Source organism: Dendrobates tinctorius, unplaced genomic scaffold (assembly GCF_039654945.1).
Source record: "Dendrobates tinctorius isolate UK_male_01 unplaced genomic scaffold, ASM3965494v1 ptg000003l, whole genome shotgun sequence".
Lineage (NCBI taxonomy): Eukaryota > Metazoa > Chordata > Amphibia > Anura > Dendrobatidae > Dendrobates > Dendrobates tinctorius.
Genome location: NW_027361671.1, coordinates 49,304,772 through 49,324,398, shown reverse-complemented (window position 1 = coordinate 49,324,398; position 19,627 = coordinate 49,304,772). Strand labels below are relative to the sequence as shown.

Below are 19,627 nucleotides of genomic sequence, written 5' to 3'. Positions count from 1 at the left end.
TGCCAAAGAGAAAAGGACTCACTTTAGGTGGAACATAATGACTTTTTGTTATCATAGCACTAAGATTTCGTGATCTCCTCCAAGTAATAGATGGAGTCGGGGGTAAATGGTATTTTAAATATCTATCTGTCAAAAAGGATGGACCAGTTTTTTGAAAGGATGTTTTGAATTTGTCTCCAGTTAGAATTAAAAGTAGATATAAAACGTAGTTTTGTATCATTAACATGAGATCTATTAGAGATAGTTTTAGATTTATACGACAGAAGTCCCTGTCTGTCCATTTTGGTCGCCCGATTATAACCTTTGTTAATGTCCCTAAGCTTATAACCTCTTTCCAGAAATCTGTTAGAGAGATTTTTCGTCTGTTGATGATAAGTTTGTTCGTTAGAGCAGATGCGGCGTGTCCTCAGGAATTGCCCTATCGGTATAGAGCTTCTCTCGGCTTTGTGCAGTGGATGATTTTGTAAACTCCCCTCTCCCGCTCTCTGACCACAATCTTCTTTCATTCTCTATAAAGAACTGCCAGGCTGCTCAGGTCACCCCCACTGTCCAGACTTATAGAAACATACAGGCCATTAACACCCAGAAACTTCTGAAGAACTTGCAGTCTTCATTGGCCCCTATCTCCTCCCTCTCATGTCCTGATTCTGCATTGAAGCATTACAATGAAACACTTCAAAGTGCCCTGGATGAATTTGCACCCCCTATAAATAGAACACCACAACGCAGACGGCGACAACCCTGGCACACGGTGGAGAAAATCCAATCTACACGAAGATTTCATCCATTTTAAGTTTATGCTTAGAACATACAACACTGCCCTTCACCTCTCCAAACAAACCTATTTCAACACCCTCATCATCTCACTGTCCAATAACCCGAAACGTCTCTTTGACACTTTTCATTCTCTACTCAATCCAAGAGTACAGGCCCCAACCACGGAGCTCCGAGCTGACGATCTGGCCAATTACTTCAAAGAAAAAATTGACCAGATCCGACAGGAAATTATCTCCAAATCCCCTCATACCATGCACTGTCCTCCCTCCCCCACTGCATCTAACTCACTCTCTGATTTTGAACCAGTCACAGAAGAAGAAGTAAGCAGGCTCCTTGCATCTTCTCGCCCAACTACTTGCACCAGTGACCCATTTCTGTCACATCTCCTCCAGTCCCTTTCCCCTGCTGTCACCCCTCACCTAACTAAAATATTTAACCTCTCTCTCTCTTCTGGTATTTTTCCCTCCTCATTTAAGCATGCCATCATACATCCACTACTTAAAAAACCATCCCTCGACCAAAACTGTGCCGCTAACTATAGACCTGTCTCTAATCTTCCCTTCATCTCTAAACTCCTGGAACGCCTGGTCCACTCCCGTCTTATCCGCTATCTCTCAGAAAACTCTGTTCTCGACCCTCTCCAATCCGGTTTCCGCTCTTTACACTCCACTGAAACTGCCCTCACTAAAGTCTCTAATGATCTGCTAACAGCTAAATCAAATGGTCATTACTCCATGCTAATTCTCTTGGATCTCTCTGCAGCATTCGACACTGTGGATCATCAGCTCCTCCTCACTATGCTCCATTCCATTGGCCTCAAGGACACCATTCTCTCCTGGTTCTCCTCCTATCTCTCCGACCGCTCCTTTACTGTTTCTTTTGCTGGTTCCTCCTCCTCTCACCTTCCCCTTACTGTTGGGGTTCCTCAAGGATCGGTTCTAGGCCCCCTCCTCTTCTCCTTGTACACTGCCCCTATTGGTCAAACAATCAGTAGATTTGGTTTCCAGTACCATCTCTATGCTGATGACACCCAATTATACGCTTCTTCTCCTGACATCACGACAGCCTTTCTAGAAAACACTGGCGATTGTCTAAACGCTGTGTCTAATATCATGTCCTCACTATATCTGAAACTGAACCTGTCAAAGACTGAACTCCTTGTGTTTCCTCCCGCTACTAATGTACCTACACCCGACATTGCCATTTCCGTGTGTGGTTCCACTATTACTCCCCAGCAACATGCCCGCTGTCTTGGGGTCATACTTGATTCCGAGCTTTCCTTTGCCCCCCACATTCGATCACTGGCTCGCTCTTGTCATCTGCACCTCAAAAACATTTCTAGAATTCGACCTTTTCTTACTTTTGACTCTGCAAAAACTCTTACTGTTTCTCTTATTCATTCTCATCTCGACTATTGTAACTCTCTTCTAATCGGTCTCCCTCTTACCAAACTCTCCCCTCTCCAATCTGTCTTGAATGCTGCAGCCAGGATCATATTCCTCACCAATCGTTACACCGATGCCTCTACCTTGTGCCAGTCATTACACTGGCTACCCATCCACTCCAGAATTCAGTATAAACTTATTACCCTCACCCACAAAGCCCTCAATGGCTCAGCACCACCCTACATCTCCTCCCTTGTTTCAGTATACCACCCTACCCGCGCCCTCCGTTCTGCTGATGACCTGAGGTTAGTATCCTCAATAGTCAGAACCTCCCACTCCCGTCTCCAAGACTTTACACGTGCCGCGCCAATTCTTTGGAATGCACTTCCCAGGTCAATACGATTAGTCCCCAATCCCCACAATTTTAAGCGTGTCCTGAAAACGCATTTATTCAGACTGGCCTATCGCCTCAACACATTAACCTAACCTATCCCTGTGTGGCAGAGCCAAAAGTTTTACCATAACCAGGTTCCCAGCATCATGTTCCCACATGCTTTATGCATCCATTAGCCCTCTGTGTCTGTACTGTTACACACTTAACATTATGGCTGGTCCATACAATCAGGGCAACTGTTACCACCCACCTTTCGTGTCTACCTCTTTCCTCATAGACTGTAAGCTTGCGAGCAGGTCCCTCACTCCTCTTGGTATTTGTTATAATCTACTGTATGTGATTATTGTTATGCTGTAATGTCTATTGTCTGTACAAATCCCCTCTGAAATGTAAAGTGCTGCGGAATATGTCGGCGCTATAAAAATAAAATTTATTATTATTATTATTATTATAGAGCGGATTAATTAAGGTGGGTGAGATGACTTTGCATGCAGTAACGCATTGGTTGCTGTACTTTTACGATAGATGTCGGTGGGCACCAGACCGTCTTGTCCCTTGGAGATCAGAATATCTAAAAATTTGATATTATTACCACTATATTTCCAAGTCAACTTAATATTTTGATCATTAGCATTAAGGTCACCGAGAAAAGTGTCAAGAAGTGACGTGGAGCCCTGCCAGATAAAAAATATATCATCAATATAACGAGACCACGAGATGAGGCTGCCATATCCGGGTGTATCTAGGACCGTCTCCCTCAGTCAGGATGGCCCCTACTTCTAATATCTCGTCTCGCTATATCCCAGCAGGCCTCAAAATAGATGAGGGCAGAGCAGGACCGAGACCTGACTGTTTTACACCTGACTCTGAATAGTTAAATGGACAAGATGCCTTTAAAGGGAATCTGTCAACAGGTTTTGCTATGTAATTTGAGGACATCATGAGGTGTGATTAAAACACAGAATTCAATGATGTGCCACATGTCCAGCTGTGTGCTGTTGTTTTCTTAGGCTGAAGGTTTTATCACCTTGTGATTATCAATGCTCAGACTACAGAAGTGCGTGACCCTGGTCTGACTCTGCTTCCATCTGTGATAAGCAGCTCACGGTCTACAGACAAAGTACCTAGAGAACCTAGTGTGGGTGGGGGCAGCTTTCTCAGCTCTGCTGCATTGATAACTCTATTAACTCTGATTGTGTCAGAACGACTGCAACTAGTAATCTAAGTGATACATCGTCTGATTCAGTTTCTCTTTTCCCACATCATGCTGTCCTCAGATGAAGTTGCAAAAACCTGCTGACAGATTCCCTTTAAATCTTGAATTTACCTGTATATCAGGTTTTCTAACAACTGTTGGCAAAAATAAAAGGCTGTCCATGTTCACAACTAGATTTTTTTATGCACCTAAAGCTATGACCATAAGTTATAACTAAGCAGCTCTGCAAATAGCCTTGATTAAAGAAAAAACAAAACCAAATCGTGAATATTCTGATCAGAAGTCGGGGACAGATGGTAGGGAGGATCGGCATACTACTTTGCTGTCTTACAAAGTTGGGGGAAAAAGGGACGTTCACGTTTAGCGTTCCTAAAAAGTGTTGGGGAGCCTGTCTTAATTTAATTATATTGATCGAGACCTTAATTTTAACACTTGATCACTCGCTTCTTCTTGTAGTTTTAATAAAACACTGTTTTATCTGCTCAAGCTTTGCTAATCCTTTCAATCTATAGGTCCTGTTATGTGGTACTCAGTCATGAGCTATGACTTTTCTCACTGGCCACCATTGTTTGGTAGGTAATGTAAGCAGAAAGCTGTCAATGGTGTTGACGTGGCTAGGCATAGCTCCTCATTAAAGCTGGAGTCACACATAGCGACTCACCAGCGATCCTGACAACGATATCAACGTGTCAGGATTGCTGGTGAGTCGCTATGTGATCGCTGGTGAGCTATCACACAGACATCTTCACCAGCGATCAGCACAGCGACGCCGAGCGCACGGCGTCGCTGTGTTCGTTAGTTACCAGCACGCTGATGCAGGGAGCTGGTAACTAACGTACACATCGGGTATCTAAGGGAAGCACGTCCCTTGGATAACGTCCCTTGGATACCCGATGTGTACGTTAGTTACCAGCAGATCGCTGGTCTCCCGCCTGTCAGAAGCTGCGATGCGACAAAAGAAATGTCCAGCGGTTTCCTACAGCGATCAGCGATACCGGCATGGGGGCCGGTCGCTGATCGCTGTCACACACCGCGATCTCGCTGGTGAGATCGCTGTTGTGTCACAAAACTTGTGACACAACAAGCTATGTGTGACGGGGCCCTATGGGGACTAGCTGACCTTCAGCAGATAAAACAGTGATTTTGTCAACACTGCAGCAACACTCTGCTGGAATCAAGGTCTCTGTCTCTATTTTATGCTGGACTCAGATTGAGAGACAAAATTTTGACGACAAATTTTCTTTAATAATGCAACTTTATACATATTTATATATACAGTGCCTTTAGCCCATAAAGTTTGACTTTGGTCTCTTCTGACCAGAGCACCTCCTTCCACATGCTAGGTGTGTCCCATACATGGCTTTTTGCAAACTGCAAACTGCTTATGGCTTGCTTTGAAAATGGCTTTCTCCTTGCTACTCTTCTATAAAGGCCAGATTTGGGGACAGATTCTCATGGTTGAGCTCTGGATCTCTGTAGCTCCTCCCCAGTGACCAGGGACCTCTTGGCTGCTTCTCTAATCATCCTTTCTTGGATGTCAGTTTAGGTGGACAGCCATATCTTGGTAGGTTTGCAGTTGTACCATAGTCATTCCATTTCTTAATGATTGATTGAACAATGCTCAGAGATTTTTAGAGCTTGAGATATTATTTTTTATAACCCAGCCCTGTTTTAAGGTACTGTCACACTAAGCGATATCGCTAGCAATAGCTATAACTTGTGACGTTATAGCGATATTGCTAGCGATATCGCTATGTCTGATACTTACCTACGACCCGCTCCCCCGCTGGTCATCGCTGATCGTGCGAGAACGTCCAGGACTGTTTCTCATCGTCCGCTTACTGCGGCGCTTCATGTGGAGTGTCGAGCGACGAGCGTGGAGCCGGGTGGGAGGACGTCAGGATCGCCTAGTGTGACAGGTAAGTAGCGACCCCTTCGATGTCGCTGGTGAGATCTGCCTGTGTGGCAGCTCACTAGCGACCACTTAGCGATGTACCAGCGATCCTGACCACATCATATCACTGGTCGGGATCGCTGGTGCATCGCTAAGTGTGACAGTACCTTTACTCTTCTCCACAACTTTATTTCTGATCTGTGTGGTGTGTTCATTAGTTTTCATTATGTTCTTTGACCCCTAATGTTCTCAAACAAATTTCTGAGGCCTTCACAGAACAGCTCTAGTAATATGTAGAATAAATTACACACAGGTGGACTCAATTTATGTAATATAATCACATTATGTGATTATGTGGCGGCATAATGTCTGTAAAGCGCTGTGGAATTAATAGCGCTATATAAATGAGTAAAATAAATAAATAAAATTGGTCACTCAGGATTTTATTTAGAGGTATCAGACTACAGGATAGAAATGCACGTCACAATTTTCAGATTTATATTTTTAAAATAATTAGAAAACCATGCATCATTTCCTTTACACTACAGAAATACTTTGCTACTTTGTGTTGGTATATCACATAAAATCACAATAAAATACATTTAAGTTTGTGGGTGTAACATGAAAAAATGTGAAAAGTTCACAGGTTATGAATACTTTTTCATGGCCTTGTATGCTGAATCAGAACAGATACTTTGTACATATTTTGAAATTGACTTGTTATTTTTATCGCTTTGTTGATGACCTTATGTATTCTGGACTTGTCCTTTTCCGAGGACATATTATATTGTAGAATTTTGGTTTTATAAACCTTACTTTTAGAAACCTTACTTCTTAGACCCTAGTCCAGAGCCTCTCACCTTGCCAAATCAGATCTCATACTTTGCACTGACGAGAGCCAACAGCTCGAAACACCGTGTCTGCAAATTGAGATTCTGATTTGGCTTGTATCCTAAGTCATACTACAAGACTCGTTAAAGGGTTGATTGTGACTTGTAGGATCGCTACTACCAATAGGTGGCGCTGTAGAGTAAAAGTCCTCTTTCTTTCTGAAGAGGCAATTTGCATACGGTTTTATAAATGAAACTTTGGAGAATGAATTTCCACAGAGCTTCAATAACTGCTGAGTTTAACAAAAAGCTTCCCAATAACCCAACGCTTTTTTTTCTCAGAAACTTGCCTAGCTTTGACAATACCGCTATATCAGCATAGCAAAAGTACTTCAAAGAAACATGCTCATCTCTGACTTGTGATTTTAGCCCTAAGCGGCATTTTGATTTTTGCATTGCTGATCTGTGATGACAGAAGTAAGCAGACCTGAAATAAAGTTAATATAACATGAGTATCTGTCATGCATGATACAGAAAGACGTTAGCAACTCACAAGGAAAGTTTTTGTTTCTAGGCTCAAATAATTCAGAACTGATCATGACGAATGGAGAAAATGGGGAAAACGAGGGCACGACCAAAATTATTGCCCCTTCACCAATAAAAAGGTACATTACAACATTATTCCATATTATAACATCACATTTATTGTAGACAATGGGCAGCATGGTGGCTCAGGGGTAGCACTGCTGCCTTGCAGCGCTGGAGTCCTGGGTTCGAATTCCACCAAGGACAACATCTAGGAGTTTGTATGTTCTCCCCATGTTTGCGTTGGTTTCCTCCGGGTACTCCGGTTTCCTCCCACGTTCCAAAGACATACTGATAGGGAATTTAGATTGTGAGCCCCATCGGGGACAGTGATGATAATGTGTGCAAACTGTAAAGCGCTGCGGAATATGTTAGCGCTATACAAAAATATATATATAGATTATTTATTATTAGACAATCACATGAATTGGAGATGGAAAGTGAAAAAATAATTGTGTTTTTATTGGTCTAAATATGTACAAGACAGGATGGTTATAAAAGAGTAACTAAACTTAACTTTAATTTTTTTTTTTTACTTTTTCCAGCATGTAGTAAGGTTGTCGACAAATGATCCAGCACAAAGCGCCACCCCCATTTCTGAACTATGGTAGTTGGCACCCCAGTGGGAGCCATTGGAAGTTTCTGAATAGCGCTTATTGGGGGTAAAACTCATCCATGATGCCAAAACCCCGTATGAGACAGCAGAGATTTTACTATGCATTCCCCTGACTTTTTTTGGTGAGCAAAGCCACATGGTCCAACTTGCCAGAAAGAGCTGGACTGCCCCTCACTGACCGCAGGGAAAGTTCTGAAGCTTTGTAAATCAATCATTTTGTTAAATGTTTTGGTTTCATTCATTTCATTATATACAAGCTCTGGCAAAAATTAAGAGACCACTTCCAAATGTTCAGTTTGTCTGATTTTTCTCTTTAGGCTGGAGTCACACACAACGAATAAAAAATCGGTCCCATTTTAACGGTCCGAAATCGCACAAAAGTATCTTAACCAGTGATCCGTTTTTGATGCGATTTTTCTTCATTGATGCGATTTTAATCGCATGTAAGGATCCTTTTGACATCCTTCTTGCGAGATTTTCTATATATATATATATATATATATATATATATATATATATATATATATATATATATATATATATTTCATACATGTCATAGAGACACATTTATATATATATTTCTAATTCATACAGTTCTTAATTGCAGAATAGCCGCTGAAACATTAGCCGGCTTTTGTTCATTGCAGAAGTATTCTGATGACTCTGCAATAGTAGGCCTCATCACAGGAGGAGATGAAAGAGAGTACATAGATACTAACCAAGCTTTTGTGGAGTGGTGTCAGAGGAACCACCTTAGGATTAATTCCGGGAAGACCAAGGAATTGGTGGTGGACTTTCGCAAGGGCAAAAATCCACCAGTAGTGGTGAACATTCAGGGAAATGACATTGAGATAGTCGACACCTATAAGTACCTTGGTGTGATCCTCAATAATAAGCTTGACTGGGCCCATCACTTGGATGCAGTGTACAGGAAGGGCCAAAGCAGGCTTTATCTGCTCAGAAGGCTGAGAGCCTTCGGAGTTAGAGGGGCACTCCTTGCATCCTTCTTCAACTCTGTTGTGGCATCAGTCATGTTCTTTGGTGTGGCGTGCTGGGGTAGTGGCATATCAACCAGGGACAGGAATAGGCTGGACAAACTGATTAGAAGGGCCAGCTCTGTCCTGGGATGCCCCCTTGATCCAGTTCAGGAAGTAGGCAACAGGAGGATACTGGCCAAGGTGAGCTACATGGTGCAGAATGATTCCCATCCCATGCATGAGACTGTGACAAAGATGTGCAGTACTGTCAGTGACCGGCTACTTCATCCTAAATGTGAGAGGGAGCGCTATCGAAAGTCCTTCCTTCCTGCTGCAGTTAGGCTGTATAACCAGCACTGTCCAAAACGGAGAACGACCCAAACAGAGAACTGATAGATCCAAAGTTGTGACAGTCCGGTTACATTTTTTTTTTTTTTTTTTTCATATATGTACCTACCTACTGTCAATGCAATGCCTTTATGCATCTGTATCTGTACTTGTTCCTGCCTTGCTGCTGTAATGCTCTGAATTTCCCCATGGTGGGACGATTAAAGGATTATCTTATCTTATCTTATAACATTCTCCTGCCCGACATGAAATGACACATGGTTTACATATAGTTATCCATTTCATTTCATGTTTTTTTTTTATGTATATTACTATTAATTATATGAGGGCTTGTGGGTAAAATTTTGGAGTTGTAGGGGTTCATTTAAGGGGTTAATTCGTTGTATTAAATTGCGGGGACTCCCTGCAGCCTCAGTGACGTCAGCGGGAGTCCCCGCAATTTAATACAACGAATTAACCCCTTAAATGAACCCCTATAACTCCAAAATTTTACCCACAAGCCCTCATATAGTTAATAGTGATAGACATAAAAAAAAAAAAACATGAAATGAAATGGTAAACCATGTGTCATTTCATATCGGGCAGGAGAATGTTATACAAAAGCCGGCTAATGTTTCAGCGGCTGTTCTGCAATTAAGAACTGTATGAATTAGAAATATATATATAAATTTGTCTCTATGACATGTATGAAATAAATATATATATATATATATATATATATTTATTTAATGTGTCAAGATCTATTAAATCGTTTCTTTATTTAACCGGTCACTGTGATTTTACTGTATTTTGGAAAAAAAATGCCGGCTTTTGGTGCGATTTTATCGCAACTCACACGTCGGGTCCGTTTGCAATCCAATTTTTTCACGCCCCCATAGACTTGCATTGTCGAATCCGATCCGAAAATCGGTGACAATCGCAGCATGCTGCGATTGTCTCGGTCCGAGGATCGGATCCGATCAAAAATCACATGATGTGAGCTGCCTCATAGAATAACATTGGGACGAATGCAATGCGATTTTTTTTATTGCATTGCATTCGTCCGTTTTAATCGCCAGTGTGACCCCGGCCTCATAGGTATATTTTTGAGTAAAATGTAAATTGTTCTCTTAGTCTATAAACTACTGACAACATGTCTCCAAATTTCAAAGCAATTATATTTTTTTTCTGAAAAGGAGAAATGGTAAAAAAAAAGTGCTTTCAGACCTCGCATAAAGCAAAGAAAACAAGTTTATAATAATTTAGAAACAACAATACTAATGTTTTAACTCAGGAAGAGTTCTGAAATCAATATTTTGTGGAATAACCATGATTTTTAAAAACCGCTTTCATGTTTCATAGACCTCATCTTCACCCACCTCTGCTCCCTATCTAGCTTCTCTAACTCACCTCTTCCTCTCTCTGACCACAACCTACTTACATTCTCTTCCCTCTCCTCCTCAGGTCCACAATCCCCACCTCAAAAACTTGCACACCTTCGCAGAAATCTTAAACACCTCGATCTACACTCATTGTCTGAATCCCTCCTCCCTCTTACAGACATAAGTTCCCTACACAATGCGGATGCTGCTGCCGCTCTATATAACACCACAATAGCTGTAGCTTTGGAATCTGCTGCCCTCTTACACATACCAAAGCTCGCAAAATCAACAGACAGCCCTGGAACACCAGCCTGACCAAAGAACTGAGGCGGGCTTCCAGGGCTGTTGAGCGGAGATGGAAAAGATCCTACTCCAATGAGGACTTTATCGCATTCAAAGAGTCCCTCACTACTTTCAAGGACACACACGCTGCAGCAAAACAAACCTACTTCTCATCTTTCATATCCTCCCTGTCTCATAACCCTAAACAGTTATTCAACACCTTCAATTCTCTCGTCCGCCCCCAGCACCTCCTCTTTCCCCACTCATCTCAGCTGAAGACTTTGCCTCATTTTTCAAGGAGAAGATTGATAACATGAGAGACAGTCTTGGTCAACAACCCCCAGTGCCCTTCCTCCTAACTGCCCTGCCCTCCTCCTCCAAAACCAACTTCTCCACCATTACAGAAAATCGACTCTCCACTCTACTCTCAAGATCACATCTCACTACCTGTGCACTTGACCCGATCCCATCCCACTTCATCCCAAACCTCACGACAGTCTTCATCCCAACCCTAACCCACCTCTTCAACCTGTCACAAACAACTGGTGTTTTCCCCTCAAGTTTTAAACATGCCTCAATCACACCTATCCTCAAAAAGCCCTCTCTTGACCCATCCTCTGTATCTAGCTATCGCCCTATATCACTTCTCCCCTATGCTTCAAAACTACTGAACAACACGTCCATCTTGAACTGTCCTCCCACCTCTCTTCTTGCTCCCTGCTTGACCGATTACAATCTGGCTTCCGGCCACACCACTCCACTGAAACTGCCCTAAATAAGGTCACCAATGACCTACTAGCCACCAAGGCCAAGCGACACTACTCTTTCCTCCTCCTCCTGGACCTGTCCCCTGCCTTTGACACAGTGGACCATTCCTTATTACTACAGACCCTCTCATCTCTTGGTATCACAGACTTGGCCCTATCTTGGATTGCATCATACCTAACGGACCGGGCATTCAGCGTCTCCCACTCGCACACTACCTCCTCACCGCACCCCATCTGTCGGAGTCCCGCAAGGTTCAGTCCTAGGGCCCCTTCTCTTCTCCATTTACACCTTCGGCATCGGACAGCTCATAGAATCTCATGGCTTTCAGTATCACCTCTATGCTGATGACACACAGATCAACATCTTTGGACCAGATATCACCTCCATACTAAACAGAATCCTTCAATGTCTGTCTGCTATTTCATCCTTTTTCTCCGCTAGATTTCTAAAACTTAATATGGACAAAACAGAATTAATCATCTTTCCCCCCATCTCACGTTACCACCCAAATGGACCTATCCATTAAAGTAAATGGCTGCCCACTCTCTCCAGTCCCACAAGCTCGCTGCCTCGGGGTTATCCTTGACACTGATCTCTCTTTCAAACCACATATCCAAGCCCTTTCCACTTCCTGCCGACTTCAACTCAAAAATATTTCACGGATTTGTACATTCCTCTACCAAGAATCTGCAAAAACCCTAGTCCATGCCCTCATCATCTCCCGTCTTGACATCTTCAACCTCCTGCTCTGTGGCCTCCCCTCTAACACTCTCGCACCCCTCCAATCTATTCTAAACTCTGCTGCCCGACTAATCCACCTGTCCCACCGCTATTCCCCGGCCTCTCCCCTCTGTCAATCCCTGCACTGGCTCCCCATTACCCAAAGACTCCAGTTCAAAATCCTAACCATAACATACAAAGTCATCCACAACCTGAGTCCTCCATACATCTGTGACCTTGTCTCCCGGTGCTTACCTGCATGAAACCTCCGATCCTCACAAGATCTCCTTCTGTTCTCCCCTCTTATCTCCTCTTCCCACAATCGCATACAAGACTTCTCCCGAGCATCCCCTCGACTCTGGAACTCTCTACCACAACATATTAGAATCTCGCCTACCATGGAAACCTTCAAAAAGAACCTGAAGACCTACCTCTTCCGACAAGCCTACAACCTGCAGTAACCACCAATCCACCAAACCGCTGCACGACCAGCTCTACCCTCGCCTTCTGTATCCTCATCCATTCCTTGTAGAGTGTGAGCCCTCACGGACAGGGTCCTCTCTCATCCTGTACCAGTCGTGACTTGTATTGTTTAAGATTACTGTACTTGTATGTATTATGTATACCCCTCCTCACATGTAAAGTGCCATGGAATAAATGGCGCTATAATAATAAATAATAATAATGTGTCTTGGCATGCTTTCCACCAGTCTTTCAAACTGCTTCTGGAGACAAAATTTAAGCAGTTCTTCTTTATTTGATGGCTTGTGACTATCCATCATTCTCTTGATTACTGTCCAGAGGTTTTCAATGGGGTTCAGGTCTGGAGAATGGGCTGCCCATGACAGGGTTTTGATATGGTGGTCTCTTAATTTTTACCAGAGCTGTATATATAGCTTCCAAATCCCCTGTCTATTTACCTGCACTGATACCAGAATGTACTCACTTGGAGTACAGATGCTTGCATTGAAAGTGTCAGTCCCATATTCTCCTCTGAGTGTTGTGCTTATCAAATCATTTTATCCCCAGGGTTGGTGAAACAGATACTGAGCTGATCCTTTAACTGCCATCATCTGTACTCCTAATGAGTACATTTTGGCAAATATAACCTGGAAAAGCAGGGTTTATAAGACACTTGCATACAGGTTTTTACAGTAATAAAGACAAATTAGCCAAAAAAAATTTGCAAAGTTTCATAACTTTCCATGCCGGTACAAAATTAATTAAAAAAAGAAAAAAAAGTGTTTAATTTTATAATATGCGTTTTAAGTGGTCATACATCCAAACATTTATGGGTCAAGAGAGACAAATTCCTTACTTTACTACATAGAATTAGAGAAGAAAATTCTGGCTGCCTGCAGCCACTGCAAGGGGTGAGTGATTCAGGACATTTAATATTAAAGGGTTTGTCCAACAACAACTCCTGCTTGATCTAAATGTTTGGCCCTGATAAAATAAAAAAACCTATACTCTCCTCCCGTGCCGGCGCCGCTCTCTCTCCCCGGGGCTCCCATGCTGTTGTTGTGACATGTGACTCTGGTGCCCAGTCAATGCTGGTGTCACTGTCTCCTTCTTTGGACAAATCTAACATGGGGAGGAAGTCTGGGCTGCAGCTGCTCTCTCACTTACTCTTCATGTGCAATTCAGGAGGCGGGGACAGTGAAGCCAGTGCTGATTGGGTGCTGGGGTCACATGTCACAACAACCGCATGGGAGCCGTGGGGAGAGTGAATGATGACATCACAAGAACGGCGCCGGCATGGGAGGTGAGTACAGGCTTCTTTATTTTATCGGGGCCAAGCGTGCGGTATGAGAAGTTGTCCAAGTAGTGGACAACTTCTTTAAATCTATCTTTAGTAATTCCAACTGCCCCTTTCCCCTCTGGTGGCAGCTGCAGACATCTGATGACTTCCATTCCCTCTGGTCTTATGTCTTATGCATGTTCAATTGATTTTAGAGGGAATATCCACCTAAAACAAAGAAAGAAACAACAAATGCGCTAATAAAAAAAAAAATAGTGCTCACCTCATCTGTCTCCCAAGTATCCAATGCCGACACTCCCTCCATACTCTCAGTCTTCATTTATCAGTGGCCAGCACATGACTGCTGGAGCCAATCATTGACTGCAGCAGTCACCTATTATACTTTAGGGTATGTGCACTCATTGAGTAAAATTTCTGCATCTTTTGGCAGGAAAAACGCAGGCAAAAACTTGCATTTTTGCCTGCGTTTTCGATTGATTTGAGTAAATTTATTGATTAAAAGAACAGAGCAAAAATGCACAGAGAATTGACATGCTGCAGGTTATTTTCTGCACCAAATCTGCAAGTCAAATATACTCAACGTGTGCATGACACTTCAGGTTTCCCATTCAGTTTGCTGGCATCAGGTTTTACTTCAGGTTTTTCCACAAATCTGCGCAGAAAAACCGCTACAAAAATGCACCAAACCTGCAGCGTGTGCACACAGCCTTACCACTCAGAGCTGCGCCATGATTCCAGGAGTATGCTTGTGACACCTGCAGCCATTGATAATTATGTTGCTTGAACCTCTAGGTTCAAGCAACAGATTGTAATCCGATTTCTTATATTTTATTATTATTATTATAGTGCTTTGAAGAAAGCACTATCATGTAATCCGAACGCTGCTAACTTCTTCTTCTTATTATTATTCAGTTGATTTCCGCAATTAATGTGGCCCCTACCGCTACATGCACAGACTCCGTTGAGGCGTCGTTTCGAAGCCAGCGTCCACGAGTGTTGTGCTAAGTATTTTTCATCTCGATTGTAGTTTTTGCGCAATTTGCGTTTGAAATGACGAGGAAATTTTTTTCCTCGTCATTGGAATGCATTGTCTCAATGCATTTCAATGGGAAAATTTTGCCATAGGAATACATGGGGCAGTCGTGAGGCAATTCAAATTTGAGGACCAGTTGCGGCAGTTAAGCTCATTGATATGCGCAGGCAGACCCAGTTACTATGCCAACGCCTACGAACTTTACATGACCCCACCAGGACACAGTTTCTGGCAGATAATATCAGCTCTTAAAGCGAAACCCAAAGCACAAATGCAAATCTAGCTTCATCACATGACGCATGCCCCTGAGAGAGAATGTGCGCCAAAGTGGATTTAGAAGCCCAGTGCGCCAAACTGGCTCTTAAAGGGTCGACTTGCCAAAGTGATTCTTAAAGGGCCGGACCAAAATGAGTCTTAAAGGGCCGGCGCGCCAAATCGAAAGCTGAGTGACCCCAGGCTCCAAATCGGAGGCTGATTGACCCCAGGCTCCAAATCGGAGGCTGATTGACCCCGGCCTCCAAATCGGAGGCTGATTGACCCCGGCCTCCAAATCGGAGGCTGATTGACCCCGGCCTTCAAATCGGAGGCTGATTGACCCTGGCCTACAAATCTGAGGCTAAGCCACCCTGGCCTCCAAATCGGAGGCTGAGCCACCCCGGCCTCCAAATTGGTGGCTATGCCACCCCGGCCTCCAAATCGGAGGCTGAGCCGCCCCGGCCTCTAAATCGGAGGCCTCTAAATCGGAGGCTGATCGACCCCGGCCTCCAAATCTGACTCTGAGGGGCCCTGCCCATAAAATCGGACCCTGAGGGATCCCGTCCACCAATTCAAGCCATGAGGAGCCCAGGCCACCGAATTGGATCCTGAGGGGCCCCACCCACCAAATCAGACCCTGAGGGGCCCCACAGGCCAAAGTGGCCCCTGAGAGGCACCCACAGTTAAAACGGATCCTGAGTTGAAAGTCTTGCAGGGGCAGCAGGCAAGTCTCTCTTAAAGGGGCAGCCCGGGCACCATTTCAAAGCACTATCTGTACTTCCTTCAGGAAATACACATCTAGTTATTTTGCTTTTCTGCGTTGTCTGCAATTAATGCGGCCCAAGCCGCTCGGCGCAGAGACCCCGTTCAGGTGGCGTTTCGAAGCCCTCAGTGGGGACAGGTGTGCTATGTATTTTTGGAGTCGATCCGATTTGTAGTTTTTCTTTTTTTTTTTTTAATCGCATTTTAAGCAAAAATTTTCCCATAGGAATTAATGGCGACCTTTCCATGACCCCCAACTGACATGGATTGAAGCCACAGCGCAGGTGCAGTGACCTTACAAAGATGGCAGCTTTGCAAATGCAGCTTCCACACATGACCCGTATTAGCTAATGGAAGCTGACAGATCGCTGATTCAAGGTCTTAAAGGCGCAGCGCGCCAATGGCTTCTGAAAAGCCCCACCCAGTGATGGCTAACCTTGGCACTCCAGCTGTTGTAAAACTACAGTCATGGCCAAAAGTTTAGAGAATGACACAAATATTAATTTTTACAAAGTCTACTGCTTCATTTTTTCTAATGGCAATTTGCATATACTCCAGAATGTTATAAAGAGTGATCAGCTTAACAGCAATTACTTGCAAAGTCAATATTTGCCTAGAAAATTAACTTTATCCCCCAAAACACATTTCAACATCATTGCAGCCCTGACTTAAAAGGACCAGCTAACATCGTTTCAGTGATTGCTCCATTAACACAGGTGTGGGTGTTGATGAGGACAGGGCTGGAGATCAATCTGTCATGATTAAGTAAGAATGACACCACTGGACACTTTAAAAGGAGGCTGGTGCTTGGCATCATTGTTTCTCTTCTGTTAACCATGGTTATCTCTAAAGAAACGCGTGCAGTCATCATTGCACTGCACAAAAATGGCCTAACAGGGAAGAGTATCGCAGCTAGAAAGATTGCACCTCAGTTAACAATCTATCGCATCATCAAGAACTTCAAGGAGAGAGGTTCCCTTGTTGCCAAAAAGGCTCCAGGGCGCCCAAGAAAGACCAGCAAGCGCCAGGACCGTCTCTTAAAAGTGTTTCAGCTGCAGGATCGGGCTACCAGCAGTGCAGAGCTTGCTCAGGAATGGCAGCAGGCAGGTGTGAGTGCATCTGCACGCACTGTGAGGCGGAGACTCTTGGAGCAAGGCCTGGTCTCAAGGAGGGCAGCAAAGAAGCCACTTCTCTCCAGAAAAGACATCATGGACTGACTGATATTCTGCAAGAGGTACAGGGAGTGGACTGCTGAGGACTGGGGTAAAGTCATTTTCTCTGATGAATCCCCTTTTTGATTGTTTGGGACATCTGGCAAACGGCTTATTCGGAGAAGACCAGGTGAGCGCTACCACCAGTCTTGTCTCATGCCAACTGTCAAGCATCCTGAAACCATTCATGTGTGGGGTGGCTTCTCAGCCAAGGGAATGGGCTCTCTCTCAGTCTTGCCTAAAAACACAGCCATGAATAAAGAATGGTACCAGAATGTCCTCCAAGAGCAACTTCTCCCAACCGTCCAAGAGCAGTTTGGCGATCAATAATGCCTTTTTCAACATGATGGAGCACCTTGCCATAAAGCAAAGGTGATAACTAAATGGCTCAGGGAACAAAACAGAGATTTCGGGACATGGCCTGGAAACTCCCCAGATCTTAATCCCATTGAGAACTTGTGGTCAATCATCATGAGGCGGGTGGACAAACAAAAACCTTCAAATTCAGACAAAATAAAAGCATTGATTTTGCAAGAATGGACTGCTATCAGTCAGGATTTGATCCAGAAGTTGATTGAGAGCATGCCAGGGAGAATTGTGAGGTCCTGAAGAAGGGTCAACACTGCAAATATTGACTTGCTGCATTAACTCATTCTAACTGTCAATATAACCTTTTGTTACTCATAATATGATTGCAATTATATTTCTGTATGTGATAAAAACATCTGGCAAACACACATAAAAACCAGAGGGCAGCAGATCATGTGAAAATATAATATTTGTGTCATTCTCTAAACTTTTGGCCATGACTGTACAACTCCCAGCATGCCCTTGCAACCTGCAGCAGTTGAGGCAGCAGTTGAGGCATGCTGGGAGTTGTAGTTCTCCAACAGCGGGAGTGCCAAGGTTCACCATCACTGCAGTCAGACGCCAAAGTGGCTTTAGAAGCCCAGTGTGCCAAAGTGGCCCCCGAGGGGCCCGGAGCACCAAAGTGGCCCCCGAGGCAAAGTGGCAGCATGTGTCAACATGGCTAACGTGGCTACCAAGTGGCCAAAGTGGCTACCGAGGTGCCGAATGTGCCAAAGTGGCTACCAAGTGGCCAAAGTGCCTACCGAGGGGCTGAATGTGCCAAAGTTGCTACCAAGTGGCCAAAGTGGCAACTGAGGTGTCGAATGTGCCAAAGTGGCTACCAAGTTGCCAAAGTGCCTACCGAGGTGCCGAATGTGACAAAGTGACTACCAAGTTGCCAAAGTGGCTACCGAGGTGCCGAATGTGCCAAAGTGACTACCAAGTGGCCAAAGTGGCTACTGAGGTGTCAAATGTGCCAGAGTGGCTATCAAGTGGCCAAAGTGGCTACCGAGGGGCTGAATGTGCCAAAGTGGCTACTGAGGTGCCGAATGTGCCAAAGTGGCTACCAAGTGGCCAAAGTGTCTACCGAGGGGCTGAATGTGCCAAAGTTGCTACCAAGTGGCCAAAGTGGCTACTGAGGTGTCGAATGTGCCAAAGTGGCTACCAGGTGGCCAAAGTGGCTACCGAGGTGCCGAATGTGCCAAAGTGACTACCAAGTGACCAAAGTGGCTACTGAGGTGCCAAATGTGCTAAAGTGGCCAAAGTGGCTACCAAGTGGCCAAAGTGGCTACCGAGGTGCCGAATATGCCAAAGTGGCTACCAAGTGACCAAAGTGGCTACTGAGGTGTCGAATGTGCCAGAGTGGCTACCAAGTGGCCAAAGTGTCTACCGAGGTGCCGAATATGCCAAAGTGGCTACCGAGGTGCCGAATATGCCAAAGTGGCTACCAAGTGGCCAAAGTGGCTACTGAGATGTCGAATGTGCCAAAGTGGCTACCAAGTGGCCAAAGTGGCTACCGAGGTACCAAATGTGCTAAAGTGGCTACCATATTGCCAAAGGGGCTACAGAGGTGCTGAATGTGCCAAAGTGGCTACCAAGTGGCCAAAGTGGCTACCGAGGTACCAAATGTGCTAAAGTGGCTACTAAGTGGCTACCAAGTGGCCAAAGGGGTTACCAAGGTGCCGAATGTGCCAAAGTGGCTACCAAGTGGCCAAAGTGGCTACCAAGGTGCCGAATGTGCCAAAGTGGCTATCAAGTGGCCAAAGTGTCTACCGAGGGGCTGAATGTGCCAAAGTTGCTACCAAGTGGCTACTGAGGTGCCGAATGTGCCAAAGTGGCTATCAAGTGGCCAAAGTGTCTACCGAGGGGCTGAATGTGCCAAAGTTGCTACCAAGTGGCCAAAGTGGCTACTGAGGTGCCGAATGTGCCAAAGTGGCTATCAAGTGGCCAATGTGTCTACCGAGGGGCTGAATGTGCCAAAGTTGCTACCAAGTGGCCAAAGTGTCTACCGAGGTGCCGAATATGCCAAAGTGGCTACCGAGGTGCCGAATATGCCAAAGTGGCTACCAAGTGGCCAAAGTGGCTACTGAGATGTCGAATGTG

At 44.5% G+C, this 19,627-nt stretch overlaps 1 protein-coding gene across 4 annotated transcripts in view; it reads left to right on the top strand.

Annotated features, from left to right (window-relative positions):
- EPB41L4A (erythrocyte membrane protein band 4.1 like 4A) overlaps nucleotides 1-19,627 on the top strand; it is a 591,957-nt gene that overhangs the window by 506,025 nt on the left and 66,305 nt on the right. For all 4 annotated transcript variants that reach the window (XM_073550667.1, XM_073550634.1, XM_073550632.1 and 1 more), the window contains one exon: nucleotides 7,071-7,161. In XM_073550667.1, coding sequence (XP_073406768.1) covers nucleotides 7,071-7,161 — 91 coding nt within the window. The remainder of the gene's footprint in view (nucleotides 1-7,070; nucleotides 7,162-19,627) is intronic.